This window comes from Adiantum capillus-veneris, chromosome 9, assembly GCF_014529385.1.
Source record: "Adiantum capillus-veneris isolate H3 chromosome 9, ASM1452938v2, whole genome shotgun sequence".
NCBI lineage: Eukaryota > Viridiplantae > Streptophyta > Polypodiopsida > Polypodiales > Pteridaceae > Adiantum > Adiantum capillus-veneris.
Genome location: NC_140939.1, coordinates 35915601 through 35932283, shown reverse-complemented (window position 1 = coordinate 35932283; position 16683 = coordinate 35915601). Strand labels below are relative to the sequence as shown.

General features: G+C 45.5%; 2 protein-coding genes and 2 pseudogenes across 2 annotated transcripts; 2 read left to right on the top strand and 2 right to left on the bottom strand.

Annotated features, from left to right (window-relative positions):
• Positions 1 to 654: 654 nt before the first annotated feature.
• Positions 655 to 1450, top strand: LOC147450341 (secreted RxLR effector protein 161 pseudogene; annotated as a pseudogene).
• An 8212-nt stretch (positions 1451 to 9662) lies between these two features.
• Positions 9663 to 10049, bottom strand: LOC147450340 (uncharacterized). The gene has a single exon (XM_086520703.1). The coding sequence runs from the start codon at positions 10041 to 10043 to the stop codon at positions 9663 to 9665; it is 381 nt and encodes a 126-aa protein (XP_086376829.1). The 5' UTR covers positions 10044 to 10049.
• A 275-nt stretch (positions 10050 to 10324) lies between these two features.
• On the bottom strand, positions 10325 to 13213 carry LOC147450339 (uncharacterized). The gene has a single exon (XM_086520701.1). The coding sequence runs from the start codon at positions 11732 to 11734 to the stop codon at positions 11432 to 11434; it is 303 nt and encodes a 100-aa protein (XP_086376827.1). The 5' UTR covers positions 11735 to 13213; the 3' UTR covers positions 10325 to 11431.
• Positions 13212 to 13910, top strand: LOC147450338 (uncharacterized; annotated as a pseudogene).
• Positions 13911 to 16683: the final 2773 nt, after the last annotated feature.

Sequence of the window (16683 nt, the reverse complement as noted above, 5' to 3'; positions counted from 1 at the left end):
CAGTTCAGCCCACTCAAACCCTTGGTGATTCCATCTGTGGAGCAGCCTCTGGTAACATCAATATAGCTGAAGTCCTCTATCTCCAGGTGCTCCATGCTTCCTGAGAAGATCTTGACACGCTTCTTCTGCTTGTTGAATCCATTGATGAAATATCTTTGGATGAGGCTCTAATGTGTGGACTTGAGGCCCCATCTTGGCAGCAAGCAATGGAGTCAGAGTACCAATCACATATGGATAATGGCACATGGCAGCTGGTTCCTCCCCCACCCAACAGAAAGTTGGTGACCTGCAAGTGGTTACTACGCAAGAAGCTCAATGATGATGGTTCAGGCTCACGCTACAAAGCTCGTCTTGTGGCGCCAGGATTTACACAGGTCCTGGCATGGATTTCACACTGAAACCTTCTCTCTTGTGCTTCGCATCACCTCCTTTCGAGTTCTAATTGTCATAGTTTCTCTATTTGGTTTCCATCTCCATCAAATGGATGTATGCACTGCCTTTTTAAATGGTGATCTATAGAAGGAAATCTACATGGAACAGTCTGATCACTACATCTCAGTGCAACACCCGAATCATGTGGATGATATTTTGATGCTCTCCAACTCTGAGTCTGCCCTTGAGATAGCCAAAGGAGAACTCCACTCTTCCTTCTCCATGACTGACATGGGCCCCCTTCATTACTGCCTTGGGATTCAAGTAATGCAGGATCCTTCAAACGGCTTCATTCGGATCAGCCAAGAGTCTTACATCCATTCCCTCCTCAAGAAGTTCAACATGTCTGCATGCAAAGGAGTGGAGACCGCTCTCCCAACTTCACTCAAGCTGAAGCAATCTGAATGACCTTCCTCCTTAGCTGCTAATACCGAGTCTTTTCCATACTCAGACATCCTTGGCGGAGTGCGATACCTAGTAACTTGTACTAGGTCTAACATTTGTTTCGCTGCAAATCTTTTATCACGCTACATGAAGGCTCCTGGGCTGATTCGCATCCAATATCTGAAGCGTCTCATGCGCTATCTGCAGCATACAAAGGATTACAGAATCTCCTATTATGTTTTTCAGCCTCTGCCTACGCCCTTCCTTGTGGCCTATTCTGACGCAGATTGGGGCGGTGATCTAGATACTGTTCAATCCACATCAGGGTATACTTTTCTCTTAACTAATGGTGAAATCTTTTGGCAAAGTAAGAAACGGCAAAGAGTTACTTTGTCATCAACAGAAGCTCAATATGTAGCAATGACACTTGCCTCGAAAGAAGGCATCTTTCCTGATGGAGACTACCCTCTTCCTCAATCAGCCTCTTGTACTTCATTGTGACAATATGTCCGCCATAATGATTGTAAAGAATCTAAAACACTCAGAAAAGACAAAGCACATAGCGATGAAGCCACAGTTCATCAGAGAGCTCATTCAAGGAGGCAGCATCGAGCTCTCCCATGTTCGTACATAACATGTTAAAAATTGTAAGTGGGAGTGCACTCCACCTCACTCTCCTCACCTAATTTAGGTCCACCTTTTACTCCTTAATCACCTCCTACATTCGAGCCCTAGTTAGCTTTAGCTACCACCCACAATCAACTCCTAGTTAGCTCTATCTACCACCCACAATCAACTCCTACTCATGTATATAAACAGGTGTTGTATCAGTTCATTTCGTCATGCAATTTAGCTTCAGTATATTCAGTTGAGTACTCTTTTTTTATCTCACTTTGCGCATTAGTGATTAGCCTAACATCAGTATTAGTGTTTGTTTGATTATTCCTACATGGTATCAGAGCCCCTATTAGCTTAACAGCTCACTCAAGCTTGCAAGCAACTAGATCCTTAATCACTCTTAGCGACACTTGTCTTGCTCCTCTCTCCCAAGGCATCCGGAACCTTGCGAGATGGCAGAGAGCTCTTCTACCCCTTCTCTTAAAGCTAGGTATCACACCATAGATAAGCTTAATGGCAACAACTATCAAGTCTCGAAGTTGAAGATGGAGCTCTACCTCAAGGAGCTTCAACTATGGGATGTTATCTCCACTTCGGCTCCAAGTCCTGTGCCAGCCGAGTGGACGACGAAAGATAACACTGCTCACATGGAGATCATCCTCCATTGTGGAGATCAACAAGTGCAAATGGTGCGATCCCTTAAATCGGCAAAAGCTATATGGTCTTTCTTCCAGAAGACATATGAGCATACTGAATTAGTTTACTAAGTCTCCTTGATCAAGAGACTGGTAAACACCAACATGCAAGAAGGACAAAGCGCTACCAAGTTTGTGGATGCTTGGCAGGCTCTTCTTGATGAACTCATTATCTCGGGATTGGCCATCCCTGAGACATTACAAACCATGATTTTGCTGGTAGCCCTTCCATCCTCTTGGCGGGCATTCATCACCACACAAGCCTCAAGTGTGGATCTGCAGTTGCAACCCTTGGTGGCCAAAATCCACCAAGAAGAGGCTCTCCGTGGTCAGTCTGCGGGCGCTCAACCAGTGGCACTTGCCACCACCATAAAGCCAGCTAAGCCTCACGGCAACAACTACGACCGCCAAGGCTCCTTCAACAACAATAAGCAACCTCCTCGACACCACCGTTCAAACTCCAATCATGGTGGTCGTCAACGACAATATCATGGCGGTAAGAGCAATCCACATGCTCACTTTCAATGCAACTTATGTCATAAATATGGTCACCTAGAAAAAGATTGTCATCAGAAAAAGAGGAATCACGCAAGTAGAGGACTTCTCCCCATCTTCGTCCACCAAAGGTTCAATGCAGGAAACTTCAGCCCATATCCTCAAGCCCAAGCTCATTATACTGAGCTATCACCCTATGATGGCCCTAGCCAACCGCTTCTCATGACGCCCCACTCGCCCATGCAACTGTATGCAACTTTCATAGGTGCCCCCTCTACCTCTAGTGATATGTGGTTTCTAGATACTAGTGCCACCCATCATATGACATATCACCGAGAATGGCTCAAGAAGCTTACCACTCTCTCCATCCCATTAGAAGTTAGCTTAGGTGATGATAGCACCCAATCGGTGCAAGCTTATGGTGATGTCGAGATCACTTTGCCTGAAGGTCGCAAAGTCATTGTACCTCAAGTCTACTATGTTCCTGGTCTACGCAAAATCTCATCTCTGTGTCCGAGCTTACCGATCAAGGCTTAAAGATGGAATTCTCTCGTCTCGGCTGTCATATCCATGCTCGTGCTCCTAGTGGCCATATTTTCACTATTAGCTGTCCTCGCCAAGGTAAGTTGTACCCGCTCAGCAATTCTTCTACCTCGGCTCATGCTTTCGCCACAATAGCCAACACTGCTATGCAAGAAGAAACCCTCAAGTGGCACTATCGGCTTGGCCACATCTCTCAGCACGCTCTTCATCAAATGAAAAATCGGTAACTAGCTCTTGGTCTTCCCAAACGATTGACATCTATCAACCTCTATGAAGGTTGCATCATTGGTAAAGCTACTCACAAACCCTTTCCTAACTCTTTTTCTCGCACTTCACATCCGCTTGCTCTTATTCACTCAGATCTCTGTGGCCCTCTCCCTGTCCAATCCCTCACAAGTCATAAATATTTCCTTACTTTTATAGATGATTATTCCCGCTACACCTTTATTTATTTTCTATCAGAAAAATCCTCCACACTCTATCACTTTGAGCACTATAAAGCTCAAGTTGAGAATCACACTGGACGGCTCATTCAACGATTTAGCTCCGACCAAGGTGGTGAGTACACTTCCGATGCTTTCCGCGATCTTTGCCACACAAGTGGCATACTTCATGAATTCAGTATCCCCAACCACCCTCAACAAAATGGCGTAGCAGAGCGTAAAAATTGAAGGAGTACGAGCGGAAGTGCGACGCGAGAGAGAGTGCGAGAAGAAGAGCACGACGATATGGTGAACTCGCTCTACTGTAATGTGTAGAGCATAGTGAGTTCTTATTAGGTTTTAACAAAAGAATATGTGTACATACGTGGCGGCCCACCCACTTACTTGGGCGACCACATTGGGCTTTATACCCCAACAACCTCCCACTTAAAGTCCAATGTGGTACTTTAAGTGTGAGAGAAGCTACTATACAAGCTAATATACAAGAGATGTAGAGAAGTGATGTACTACCCTACACCTAACTGCTTGCGAAAATGCACAAAGATCTCTGAGGAAAGTCCTTTTGTAAGTAGATCAGTAGGATTTTCTGTGGTGTGAACTTTGACAAGCTGAAGTTGCTTATCCTCGAGCATTTCCCTGATGAAATGATACTTCACATCCACATGCTTTGTCTTTGAGTGATAAACTGGATTGCGAGCCAATTGTATAGCACTTTGACTATCACAATATAACACAGGCATCTCTTCTTTGATTCCCAAATCTGTTACTAGTCGATTAAGCCAAATTGATTCTTTGCATGCCTCTGATGTTGCAACATATTCAGCCTCTGTAGTAGACTGAGTAACACAATCTTGTAATCTAGAACGCCATGATACTGCTCCACCAGTCAATGTAAAGACATAACCTGACGTAGACCTTTGGTTGTCTAAGTCACCTGCATAATCTGAGTCTGTAAAACCCTTTACACTTAGCTCCTGACTCCCATAGCATATACGCATACTCTTTGTAGCTTTCAGGTATCTCAATATTCCTTTCACTGCCTCCCAATGTTTCTTGCCTGGGTTTGACATGTATCGACTTACTACTCCCACTGCAAATGCAATGTCTGGGCGAGTAGCAATCATTGCATACATCAAACTACCCACTGCAGACGCATATGGAATCTTATCCATTTCAACCTGTTCTTCCTCAGACACAGGACAATCTTGTTTGCTAAGTTTCACATATGGTGGCAATGGAACACTCAATGCCTTTCCCTTCTCCATATTGAAACGTTGCAAAACCTTGTCAATATACTCTGTTTGAGATAACCAAATCAACTTTTTTATCTGTCTCCCTCAATGCGCATACCAAGTATATGACTTGCCTCACCCATGTCTTTCATGTCAAACGATTTTTCCATCTTTGACTTCAAAGCTGAATTTTCTTCCAAGTGCTTGCCAGCAATCAACATGTCATCCACATACAAAATAAGGATCAACCAACTACCATCCTTAGCCTTCTTTGTATATAGACAGTGATCGAACTCACTACGTTTGTAGCCTTGAGAAAGCATAAACTTGTGGAATTTATGGTACCATGCCCTCGGTGATTGTTTTAAGCCATAAAGACACTTTAACAACTGGCATATCCAATCTTCCTTGCCTTTCTCAACAAACCCTTCTGGCTGCTACATGTAAATTTCCACATCTAAATCACCATGCAAGAACGTTGTCTTGACATCCATTTGGTGCAACACCAAATCTAATATGGCAACCAATGCAAGAAAGCATCTCAATGTAGTCATTTTGACCACCGGAGAGAAGACTTCATCAAAGTCAATGCCTTGTTCTTGCTTAAAGTTGACTATCATGAGCGGTGATCTTATACCTGTATACCCATTTACAGGGTAGAGCCTTTTTGCCCCATGGTAATTTAACTAGCTTCCATGTCTGGTTTTTATGCAGAGCTGTCATCTCTGACTGCATGGCCAATTGCCAATTCCCGGAGTCCTTCATTTGCACTGCTTCCTTGTAACATGAAGGCTCATTGCAATCAGCCAACATGACATAGTTCATAGATGGAACAAACCTATCAGGAGGTCGCGTGACACGTCCAGATCTACGCACAATAGGTGGCTCAGGCTCAGCCACAACCTGTGGTTCCAATCTATCCTGTCCTTGCTCCTCTTGAGCCCTGACATTTTGTCTTGCACGTGCAGGTCCATCTTCTTGGAAGACAACTCTTCTAATCTCCTCAACTTTCTCTGGTTTAGAATGATATTTGGCTTCATTGAAGTGAACATCATTGCTACGGATAACCTTTCTGGATTCGAAATCCCAAAGTCTGTACCCCATCTCACCAGAATTACCATAGCCTAGAAAGATGCACTTTCTACTCTTTGGCTCAAGTTTGTTCCTAAATTCCTTTGCAACGTGAGTATATGCCTCACAGCCAAAGACTCTGAGATGCTTGTATGAGGGTACCTTGCCTGACCATACCATCTCTGGCACTGAATCCTTCTGCAAAACCTTGCTAGGAGATCTATTTACAAGATGAACAGTTGTTGATACAGCTTCAGCCCAAAACCCATTTGGCAGCTGTGCATTAGACAACATACTTCTGACCTTCTCTTGTATGGTCCTATTCATCCTCTCAGCAACACCATTTTGAGGAGGATTGTAAGGAGCAGTAAGTTCATGTTTTATACCTTTTGACTCACAAAAGTCCTGAAAGGCCTTTGAAACATACTCTCCACCATTGTCAGTGCGTAATCATTTAAGCTTCTTGCCACTCTGATTCTCCACAAGTGTCACAAACGTTTTGAAAACACTAAACGCTTCATCCTTGTGCTTGAGAAAGTAAACCCATACTTTCCTCGAGTAATCATCTATAAATGTCATAAAGTAAGAAGCTCCCCCTAGAGATAGGTTAGGCATAGGTCCACACAAATCACTATGAACAAGTGCCAACTGTGTATCTCTTCTACTGCTTCTATGCTTATGTGGCTGTTGTGTTTGCTTACCATACAGACAATGTTCACAGAATTCAAAATCATTAAATGAAAATCCAGGAAAATAACCAGAACGAGACAAGATTTCCATTCCCTTCTTGGACATATGTCCTAACCGGCTATGCCACAAAGAAACGTTTGGATGCTCGGTTACATTGATTACATTTTTAGAGACATTTGATACATAAATCATGTAAAGTCCTCCAGAATTTACTCCATGTGCTACTGTCATAGAACCCTTGGATATCTTCCACATGTTCTGTCCAAAAGTGGTGACGTAGCCAGCATCATCAAGTAAACCTGTGCTGATCAAGCTCTTTGTAATTGCGGGAACATGTCTCACATTCTTCAGCATGAAAGAAGAGCCATTCTGAAACTTCAATTGAACATCTCCAACACCTAAGATCTCACATGTCTGCCCATTGGCTAGCCGAACATGATCTTTAGTGGTCACATAAGAGGTAAACCACTCCTTGTTTGGAGACACATGAAGTGATGCCCCTGAGTCTATAATCCAGTCACTCAGTGCATTTCCATCAGATGCTGTAAGAAGAGATGAGTCCATTGTATTCTTCAAGAAGTAGATGTTTCTTGACACTAGACTGTCATCCTTTGCAACAATGTTTGTCACATTTATTTCTTGAATCTTCACTGAGGACTTGTTCTTCTCACCATGGTCTTCAACTTTCTCTTTGCCTTTTTCTGCTTTCCATTCTCTGCAGTCTCTTTTCATGTGACCCTTCTTGCCACAATGGTAGCATTCTATGTCACTCTTGCCTTTAGCACTGCGGGACTTGCTACGAGACTGATTCCTCTTTCCACCTTTGTACTTTTCTTTGGTCCTTCCCCTGACAACTAAGGCTATTCCTTTGCCTTTGTCCATTGTCTTTCTATTGGTTTCTTCAATAAGCAGACTTCCTTCTACACCTGCTATGTTCAAACCATCTGGAGGTGCAGAATTACTCAAAGCTATGCGAAAAGTGTCCCAACTTTCCGGCAATGTGATAAACAGGAACATAGCTCTAACACGTTTATCAAACTTGACACCTTGAGCTGACAATTGACTTTAGATTGTGTTGAATTCATTCAGATGATTGGACATAGGTGTCCCTTCATTCATCTTCAAGTCAACAAGCTTCTTAAGCCAGTATACCTGTGAAGCTGCACTCTACTTCTCATAAAGATCACTTAGCTTTAACCATGCTTGATAAGCCGACATCTCGTCTGCTACATTGAAGTAAACGCTTTCTGCCAAAGTCAGCATAATGGTAGAAAGTGCCAATTCATCCATTTCGCTCCATTCATCTTCGTCCATATCTTCTGGTTTTATCCCCTTGAGCTTTATAGGTTTTATCTGCTTCTTTTGTACCAACACGTGCCAAATCTGCTTCTTCCACAATGGGAAATTGGTTCCATCCAGCTTCTTGATATTGTAAAGAGCAGTGTCCTGTGATCCAGCCATAGCTACACTTCACAGTGGTTTACTTTCCTGGGAAAAATTCGGCAGAGTTTCCCTTGTAAACCGACCTCTGAACCAATATCAACCTATCAAATGAACCAAGAAAGCTTCAGATTCTGCATAAATTTCGGCAGAGTCTCCTTTGTAAAATGGCTCTGGTGTACTAGAAAAACAGACCAAAAAACAGCTCAAAAAAACACTGTCTCTCTGACACTGTAAGCTGCGGGTAAACCTGTCCTGCGCCTGTACTGTCTCTCACCGTCCTGTCACTGTCCTGTAAGCATAGACTATGACAATGCCTCAACGACAGTAAAGCAAAGATGCAATCGCAACTGTCTAACTCACAGTCAATACATCCTAGCTGCCTATCTAAGGGTGCTCGAGGGATCGCTCCAAGACCTGTATCACCGAAAGGATCTCAACATTCGAGAATCCCCCAGCTCAATAAAACCTCACTCGACCCTCAACAAAGGCTGCAGTAAATCTGACAGTACATAGACTTCCCACAAAGTCATACATCCACAAATTTCCCACTATATGTTGTAACCGCTGCGGCGGTTGTTTGCTGCGTGACTCACAGCCAACAAACTCTCAACAAACATACATCATCTATGACAATACATCCCATGTGGAAGTACCTGCAATGTCAGGATGAAATCTGGAATATCAAGCAGCAAACACAAGCTACCTGATGAACTAGTGGATGTCGCCTACAGTCTCTGTGTAGATGCGTCCGAGTCGTATGTGACACGCCTCCAAGAACTGCGAGCCGTCCTTCGATGTGTAGACAGCCACAAATCAACACTCTGGGAGTGTCGATATCCTCAGCACCTACAGTCGTAGGCCGAAAACCCCAAATTTACAGAGTCGGATCTGTACCTGCCGAGACCACGTAGTCGAAAATGGCCTGCGCAGACCTTTGTCAAAGCCGAACGGTGGCCGAGATGACCTCAGAATGAAATTCCGAGGACACCAAGCCCGAAGGACTCACCCACAGGATTTGGGGCCGTGTCTTTGCCTGTCGAATTTCACTCCAATCTGAGCTGGTGACTCTAGCCTCCTGTAGTGCTACCCCGAGCCTCGATCTGAGCTCTGATACCAGTTGAAGGAGTACGAGCGGAAGTGCGACGCGAGAGAGAGTGCGAGAAGAAGAGCACGACGATATGGTGAACTCGCTCTACTGTAATGTGTAGAGCACAGTGAGTTCTTATTAGGTTTTAACAAAAGAATATGTGTACATACCTGGCAGCCCATCCACTTACCTGGGCGACCACATTGGGCTTTATACCCCAACAAAAATCGCACTTTGCTCAATGCTGCTCGTGCCATGCTCGCTCAAGTGCAATTGTCTTTCGGATATTGGGAAGAGGCAGTCTCTACAGCTTGCTATCTTCAAAATCGCAGCTACAACTCTACAGTTCAAGGTGAAACACCCTATGCTCGTTGGTTTGGTGCTCCACCCACCCTCAGTCACTTACGTATCTTCGGTTGCCCTGCATATGCTCTTGACACCCATCCAACCTCGAAGTTGGCACCTCGGAGTACTCGCCACATCTTCATCGGCTACGGCGACCCCATTGGCATAAAAGCTTACAAGCTCTTCAATCCAGGTACCCACAGTTTTCTCTACAATCGTTCCGTCGTCTTCTTCTCCACATGGACTCCGGTCCTACCTCCTCCCCTTCCTCTACATCGGCACCCGCAACCCCTGCTTCAGCACCGGACCCGCCCACACTTCTGCTCTTCTCGGTCTCACCACTACAAGGTGTTTCCTCCTGCTCGGGTTCACATACTTCCTCTCTATCCACAGCTCCCCGCTCGCCTACACCACCTTCTTCATAGCACCTCTTGACCGCACATTCACCTGCTATTGCCCCTCTCCGTGTAGATGCGCCCCCTGCTCCCTCACGTCTGGCTGAAATTTCCCCTGCTACAACTGCACATGAGGAGTCTCTTGCTGCTCCATCAATCCCGGCTGCCATTCCCTCACCAACGTCATCTCATTTCTCTCCTTTAATTATGGCTCAATCAACTCAATTAAGCCCCCTTTTAAAGCCACATCATCACTTAAATTATGGCAAAATTCCCTCACGTAACCTCATCAGTAACTACTCAGCCAATCTTCCCTGTAGTCACGCTTCCCTCCCTGCAGCCTCAGCAACACCTATATCAACCCACGCTGCTCCCCTCTTTGCACATACCATCGCCGTGCTCACCACACGCCTTCTGTCACTCACCTTGACCACACACACACTATGGCTCACAGCTCAACTTCTTCCTCCCACTCTCCCTCATGTATTCACATCTCAGCCGGCCCACACACATTTAGGCTGCGCTCTCCCCTCCACCTTCCGCTGCTCTTACTCCCAGCAACTTCACTCGCTCCACCCTCTCTGAAGTCGAGTCTCAAACCTCTGACTCTGCTACTTCTCCGTGTGCAACTTCATCATCAGCTGCCCAATCTTCGGCATACTCTCCTCCCAACTCGAGTGAAGATTCGCCCATCCATCCTCGAGTTCGCCTACTGGATGACATCTACCAAGCCACCTGCTTCCACACCACCCTCTCTGAAGAAAGTGTCTCCCAAGATATTCCCACAATTCTCGAAGATAATAACGGCCCCTCCATTTCAGCTGCCCTCAACTCCGAAGAAGCCTCCGCTTGGATTGAAGCAATCCATGCTGAGCTCGCTGCCCTTCATCACTGCCACACTTGGACATTGCTCACGCGGCCACCTCATCATAATATCATCGGCTGTAAGTGACTCTTGAAGCGCAAGCTCCGCCCTGATGGTTCTGTTGATCGCTACAAAGCGCGGTTAGTAGCTCGAGGTTTCACCCAGCGTCCCGGAGTCGACTACAACGACACGTATTCCCCTGTTCTTGGTATGTCATCTTTTCGCCTAATTGTCGCCATTGTTGCTGCCTTTGATCTCCCACTGCAGCATTTTGATATTATCATTGCTTTTCTACATGGTTTGCTTGAAGAAGAGATTTATATGCAACAGCCCCCTCATTTCATTGATCCCCATCACCCCAATTATGTATGTCGCTTGCATTGCCCCATCTATGGTCTCAAGCAAAGCTCTCGTCAATGGTATTTACGCATGCACAATCATCTTTCCAACAATGGTTGGAATCGCCTTTTTGCTGATTCCAATGTCTATGTGCTTCACCGTCCGTTTGGCTTTGCTATCTTGGGTCTTTTTGTGGATGATATCCATGTGGTTGCATCTCATCCAACCATCATTGACATAGTACATGATATGCTTGCCTCTGGTTTTCCTATCAGTGACAAGGGTCCAATGGATTTCTTTCTTGGTATCAATGTCATTCGCCATCCTCATGGTCGCTTCATAAAGATTTCCCAATCACACTACATCATGCAAATTCTTGCGCAATTCGGTTTGCAATCTGCTAATGGCCAACCCACACCACTTGCTCTCAATGCAAAGCTTGCTCTTGAACTTCACCCCTACACTAAAGCTGATGCTACTGCTCTTCAAGATTTCAAATACAATAAGCTCCTTGGCCAGCTTCGTTACCTCATTACTTGCACTCGCCTCGATCTTTGCTATGCCGGCCACATTCTCTCCCGTGCACTTCAGCTCCCTCACCGCATCCATCGCCAAGCCGCCCTCCGTTGCCTCTGCTACCTCAAGCACACTATGCATTATTCCTTAACTTTCCATCGCGAGGATGGTCCTCTTGCTTTTACAGGTTATGTGGATGCCGACTGGGCTGCTGAAGATCCTCTTCGCCACTCTACATCAGGATATGTCTTCACTATCGCCGGCGGAGCTATCACATGGACTTCCAAGCGCCAACTCACCATCGCGCATTCTTCTACGGAGGCGGAGTATGTGGCGGCCTCCCTTGCTTCCCACGAAGTCCTTTGGCTATCTCAGCTTATCTATGAGATGAGGCTTCCCATCCCCATGGATTAGAGCCCTATTTCCCTCCACTGCGACAACCAGTCAGCTATTGCGTTGGCTTCTGCTCCTCAGCTCAGCTCAAAGACGTGGCACATCTGCATTGCCTATCATGCCTTGAAGGAATTGATGGAGCATGGCTTCATTTCCCTCATCTACACTCCTACATCAGATAATTGGGCTGATTGTCTCACCAAGCCTACTGATCAAGCCAAATTGTATGCATCATGTCAGATGCTTGGTCTCCTCTCTTGAACTTAATCTCCAGGGGGAATCTCTCTCATCACAAATCCTAGTTTTCTTTTGTTGTCGTGTTCTCCCACTTAAGGGGGGAGGTTAAAAATTGTAAGTGGGAGTGCACTCCACCTCACTCTCCTCACCTAATTTCGGTCCTTAATCACCTCCTACATTCGAGCCCTAGTTAGCTTTAGGTACCACCCACAATCAACTCCTAGTTAGCTCTAGCTACCACCCACAATCAACTCCTACTCATGTATATAAACAGGCGTTGTATCAGTTCATTTTGTCATGCAATTTAGCTTCATTATATTCAGCTGAGTACTCTTCTTTTATCTCACAGTGAGCATTAGTGATTACAATAGTGGTCAGATTTTCTAACCAAGTCAATCCCAAAGGCTAAACATCGTAAGATTTTTGGACCGAGTCAATCCCAAAGGCTAAACATCGTGAAAGCTGTCAGCAGCTTGGCAGCTTGGCTTAAAACCACTGTAATGGAAATTATCAACTTAAGGGTGTGTGTGGCGCAAGAAGTTAATAAATTAAGTCGCCGTACTTTAGTTTCCCAAGAACCTCCCTGGACATTCAGTTTCCCCTTGTAACTGGACATTCAGTTTCCCCTTGTAACTGATGGGCAACCACCACTCTGATGTACGATTTAAACTGCCCAAGCGTAATATGATTCTCATTCTTGCCTCTCTCACGAGTACTCGCTCTGTGTGTGCGTGCATGTTTCTCAATAATTGCCGCTTCTCCTCGCTGGCTTGCGGCGAGCCCTCCATGCCTCTTGCGCCAAGCCTATGCATCCCTCCTCTAGCTCGCGACTACTTCAGGCCTTTCCTCGTGGTCAGTGCTCATGACCCCAAGCCAGCTAGAGAAGAAGACGCTGCTGCAAATTCTCCAGACAGGCCAGCCACGCACACAGCAGGCGCCCATCCTGCTGACTTCCACGCTGCAGACGGAGGTGTCGTCGCACCAGTGAATCCAATCGGCCGTTGCCAACACTACTGCAGAAAAGGTGGCCGCTTGCACTCCTGCTGGAGAAGAAGACTCTGCTCATACTTCTGCTGCAGACGACATTGCAACTCCTGCTGCAGATGTCGCCTACTGCAACACTGCAGCCCTATTTGCAGACAATGCTACTGCAACCCTTGTTGCAGCAGATATGGCGCGACCCCTGCAAAAGCCGACCCTACTGCAGCACCGATGCTACTACTGCCGTTGGTGCTACCACCCCTGCCGAAGCTACCGCGGCCCATGATGCATTCCCTGCAGCCAAACATCTTGCTGCTTTCAATTCAGTTGTGACTGACGCCACCCTTGTGGCCAAGACAGACTTCCACCTAGCTGCAGACGGAGCTGGTGCTTCACCACCTGCTGTTGGTGCCGCCTCCAAGCTTGAGGCCCTCCACTCAATCTAGCTTGCGCCAACAAGGAGAGTGATCTCCAGCTTGGCAAGCCCTTGCATCCTCAAACAGTGCAGCCCCTTGCTGCCTTCAACTCCCTGCTTTTAGCTAGCAAAGCTTGGCGGCCTCTTGAAGCCAGACATTCAACATGCAATGCCGCACCTCCGATTGTTGGCGCCACTACTAAGGCCCTTCTTGCCAACCTGACTACTCCTTATGTGGTTCAATCCACCAATTCAAGGCAACTGTTCCCAATCTTGCTAATATTGGTGTAGCAACCAACTACATGCCTCAAACCTCTCGGTTGCCTGAGCCATGCACCCTACCTGCTGTTGAAGGTCGTCTGAGGCAGTTCAAATCTCAAGTTGTTGAATTTGATCATGAGGCACACTTTCCAAATATGCAATTCTGCACCATACAACCCTCGTCAGCAAATGGGTCCTGCAGGTAGCCCAAATATGAAGCAAGCTCACAAGTCCTGCCAAAAGCGCAGACCCGCTTTGGCAGTGACCCACCTCGCAAGGCCAATTGCATGAAGCGGCGTTAGCTACCCTTCCAAGGATTTGACCAAATCCACACTCTTGGCTCTGTTTGAAACTACCTTGAATACCTCTTCAAACAAAATTTTGAAATTGGATCTACTTGATGCTTACATGGCTATAGCCCTTCCTCATGAGCATCAGTTCCATCTTTTACCCATTGGTAGGCCGTTGTGCCTACCAGGATGGATGCTTACATGGCTGTAGCCCTTCCTCCTGAGCATCAGTTCCATCTTTTACCCGTTGGTAGGCCGTTGTGCCTACCTACCAGGATGCTGAGTAGGATGCATGATGTGGATTATTATTCCCACATCCCTCTGTAAGACACATCATCCATACAGAGGCATGCATGTGCGTAGTGTATGCTTTGGTTTGTACAATTATGCTCATGCAAACCTACATGAAATGAATTCATGACAAGGCTGGAAATTGAATCAGCGTGGGTCGATGGTTGCTTTCATTAATAGTGATGTCTTCACCTCATAACTTCGCTCTACACGAGCTTTGAAAGGCTTTATCTGGTCTGCAACATATATGCTTTCAAGAGCTTGAGTACCACATGTTCGCCCCCTCAAGCGAAATGAAAGCATACATGTTGTGGACCAGATAAAGCCTTTCAAAGCTCATGTAGAGAGAAGATCTGAACTGAAGACATCACTACTAATGGAGGCAACCATCAACCCCGGTTGAATTCAATCTCCAGTCTTGTCATGAATTCATTTCATGTAGGTTTGCATGAGCATGATTGTACAAACCCAAAGCATACACTATGCACATGCATGCCTCTCTCTCAATGGACGATGTGTCTTACGGAGGCATGTGGGAATAATAATCCACATGATCGATCCTACTCAGCATCCTAGCAGGCACAACGGCCCGCATCCCAAGATATCTCGCAGGCTCGTAGCTCCCTTGTAACTACCATGCAACTGTATATAACAGATCTCTCGGTACCTAATACAATCACCCCATTCTCGCCTGCTCCCCCACGCCTCTATGTGTTCTCTCTCTCTCTCTCTCTCTCTCTCTCTCTCTCTCTCTCTCTCTCTCTCTCTCTCTCTCTCTCAGTGAGTCCTCCTCCTTCTCACAGGAATAAGGGAATCAACAACGTTTCTCCGAGAATCTTCAACTAGTTTGATGATATGAGTCCACTAGTCCAGCATCCACTCCATTATCAGCCTAGTTGCATGCCACCACTGCCTCCCAGAGGCGGCGCTCACCCCGCCCCAAACAGCCAAGGGATGGACAAAGACCAACTTCATGATCCTCCTTGTTACAAGTTGTTCTTTTTCTTTCTCATCCAAGCTACTCGGGGGTCGAGATTTGGGTTTCCTCCCCATCTTCATAATCAGCAGCAGCAGCCTGTTCAACTTCTACTTATTGCAAGAGCATAGCCTCTTTGGAGCGGAGAGCAGCTGCAATATGTAGCTCCGCCATGGCCAAAATCATAGAAGGGCTAAAATTGGCTAAAAAACAGGATTTGACAATTTTTGTAATTTGGTCATAACTTACAACTTTAATATTTATTTCTCCCTAGAAGCATCAGGACATGTTGAGGACTACTAAAGATAGTTCTCTAGCATTATAGACCTCACAAAAATGAATTCTAGAGTGGTATAGTTGCAAAAAGTTGAAAAAAGCCAAAAACAGGACCTGTTTTTTCACACAGTTTAGGTTGTGAAATGTAGTGCAAGGACAAGGTTAAAGATGGAGTTGATATTCCAAAAAAATGTCAAGTTTTTTTCAGCTCATGAGACAACTTTCTAGATAGATATCACCTCAAAATCCATTTTGAAACTCTTGACATAATTCAAGGAAAATGGTCACTTAACAGGACATAAAAGTGTCCCATTACCAACCTAGTGTTAAGGCTAATGTTGTGTTGGGTTTAGGGGGCAAGGGCATTGAAGAAGGTTGTTTTGAGTAGGATTTTCTAGACTTTTTTTTACACAAATGTAGGATGTGGACCTAAAGGGTTACTTTCTCTCTCTAGCTTTTTTTTAAAGTGAAGGAAGCATAGGGGTGTGTCCACATCAGCAAAAACGTGGGTCACAAAGAGACAAAATTTGACTTTTAAAAAAAAAATCATTTTTACTTGTTTCTAACTTAAAACTCCCTCCCAACATATATACATATCCAAAAATCATTTTTGACCCATTTTTTAACCCACAAGCTTAGAAAGTCCATTTATTCAAAACTCTTTTCCCCCAAAAAGTAATAAACATTTTGTTCTCTCCTCCTCCTCTCTCCTCCCTCCTCCCTCCTCTCTATCTCTCTCTCTCTCTCCCTCTCCTCTCTCTCCCTACCCCTGCCTTCCTCCTTCTCCCCCCCCTCCTGTTAGGGGCACACAGCCCTAACAGGTATTCAATGCAGTAATCATACAGTTTATATGAATCAGGAACATGAAACTGAATACTCACACACAATACTGCAAAGGAAATGAGTACAGAACATCATAGCTAAGAGGAAAATAGATTGCCATCACATTATCTTCATCATCATCATTCAT

Excerpts from the sequence above, each read along its gene's own strand:
- LOC147450340 (XM_086520703.1), bottom strand. The coding sequence starts at position 10,043 with ATGGCAGCCGGGATTGATGGAGCAGCAAGAGACTCCTCATGTGCAGTT.
- LOC147450339 (XM_086520701.1), bottom strand. The coding sequence starts at position 11,734 with ATGCATAGTGTGCTTGAGGTAGCAGAGGCAACGGAGGGCGGCTTGGCG.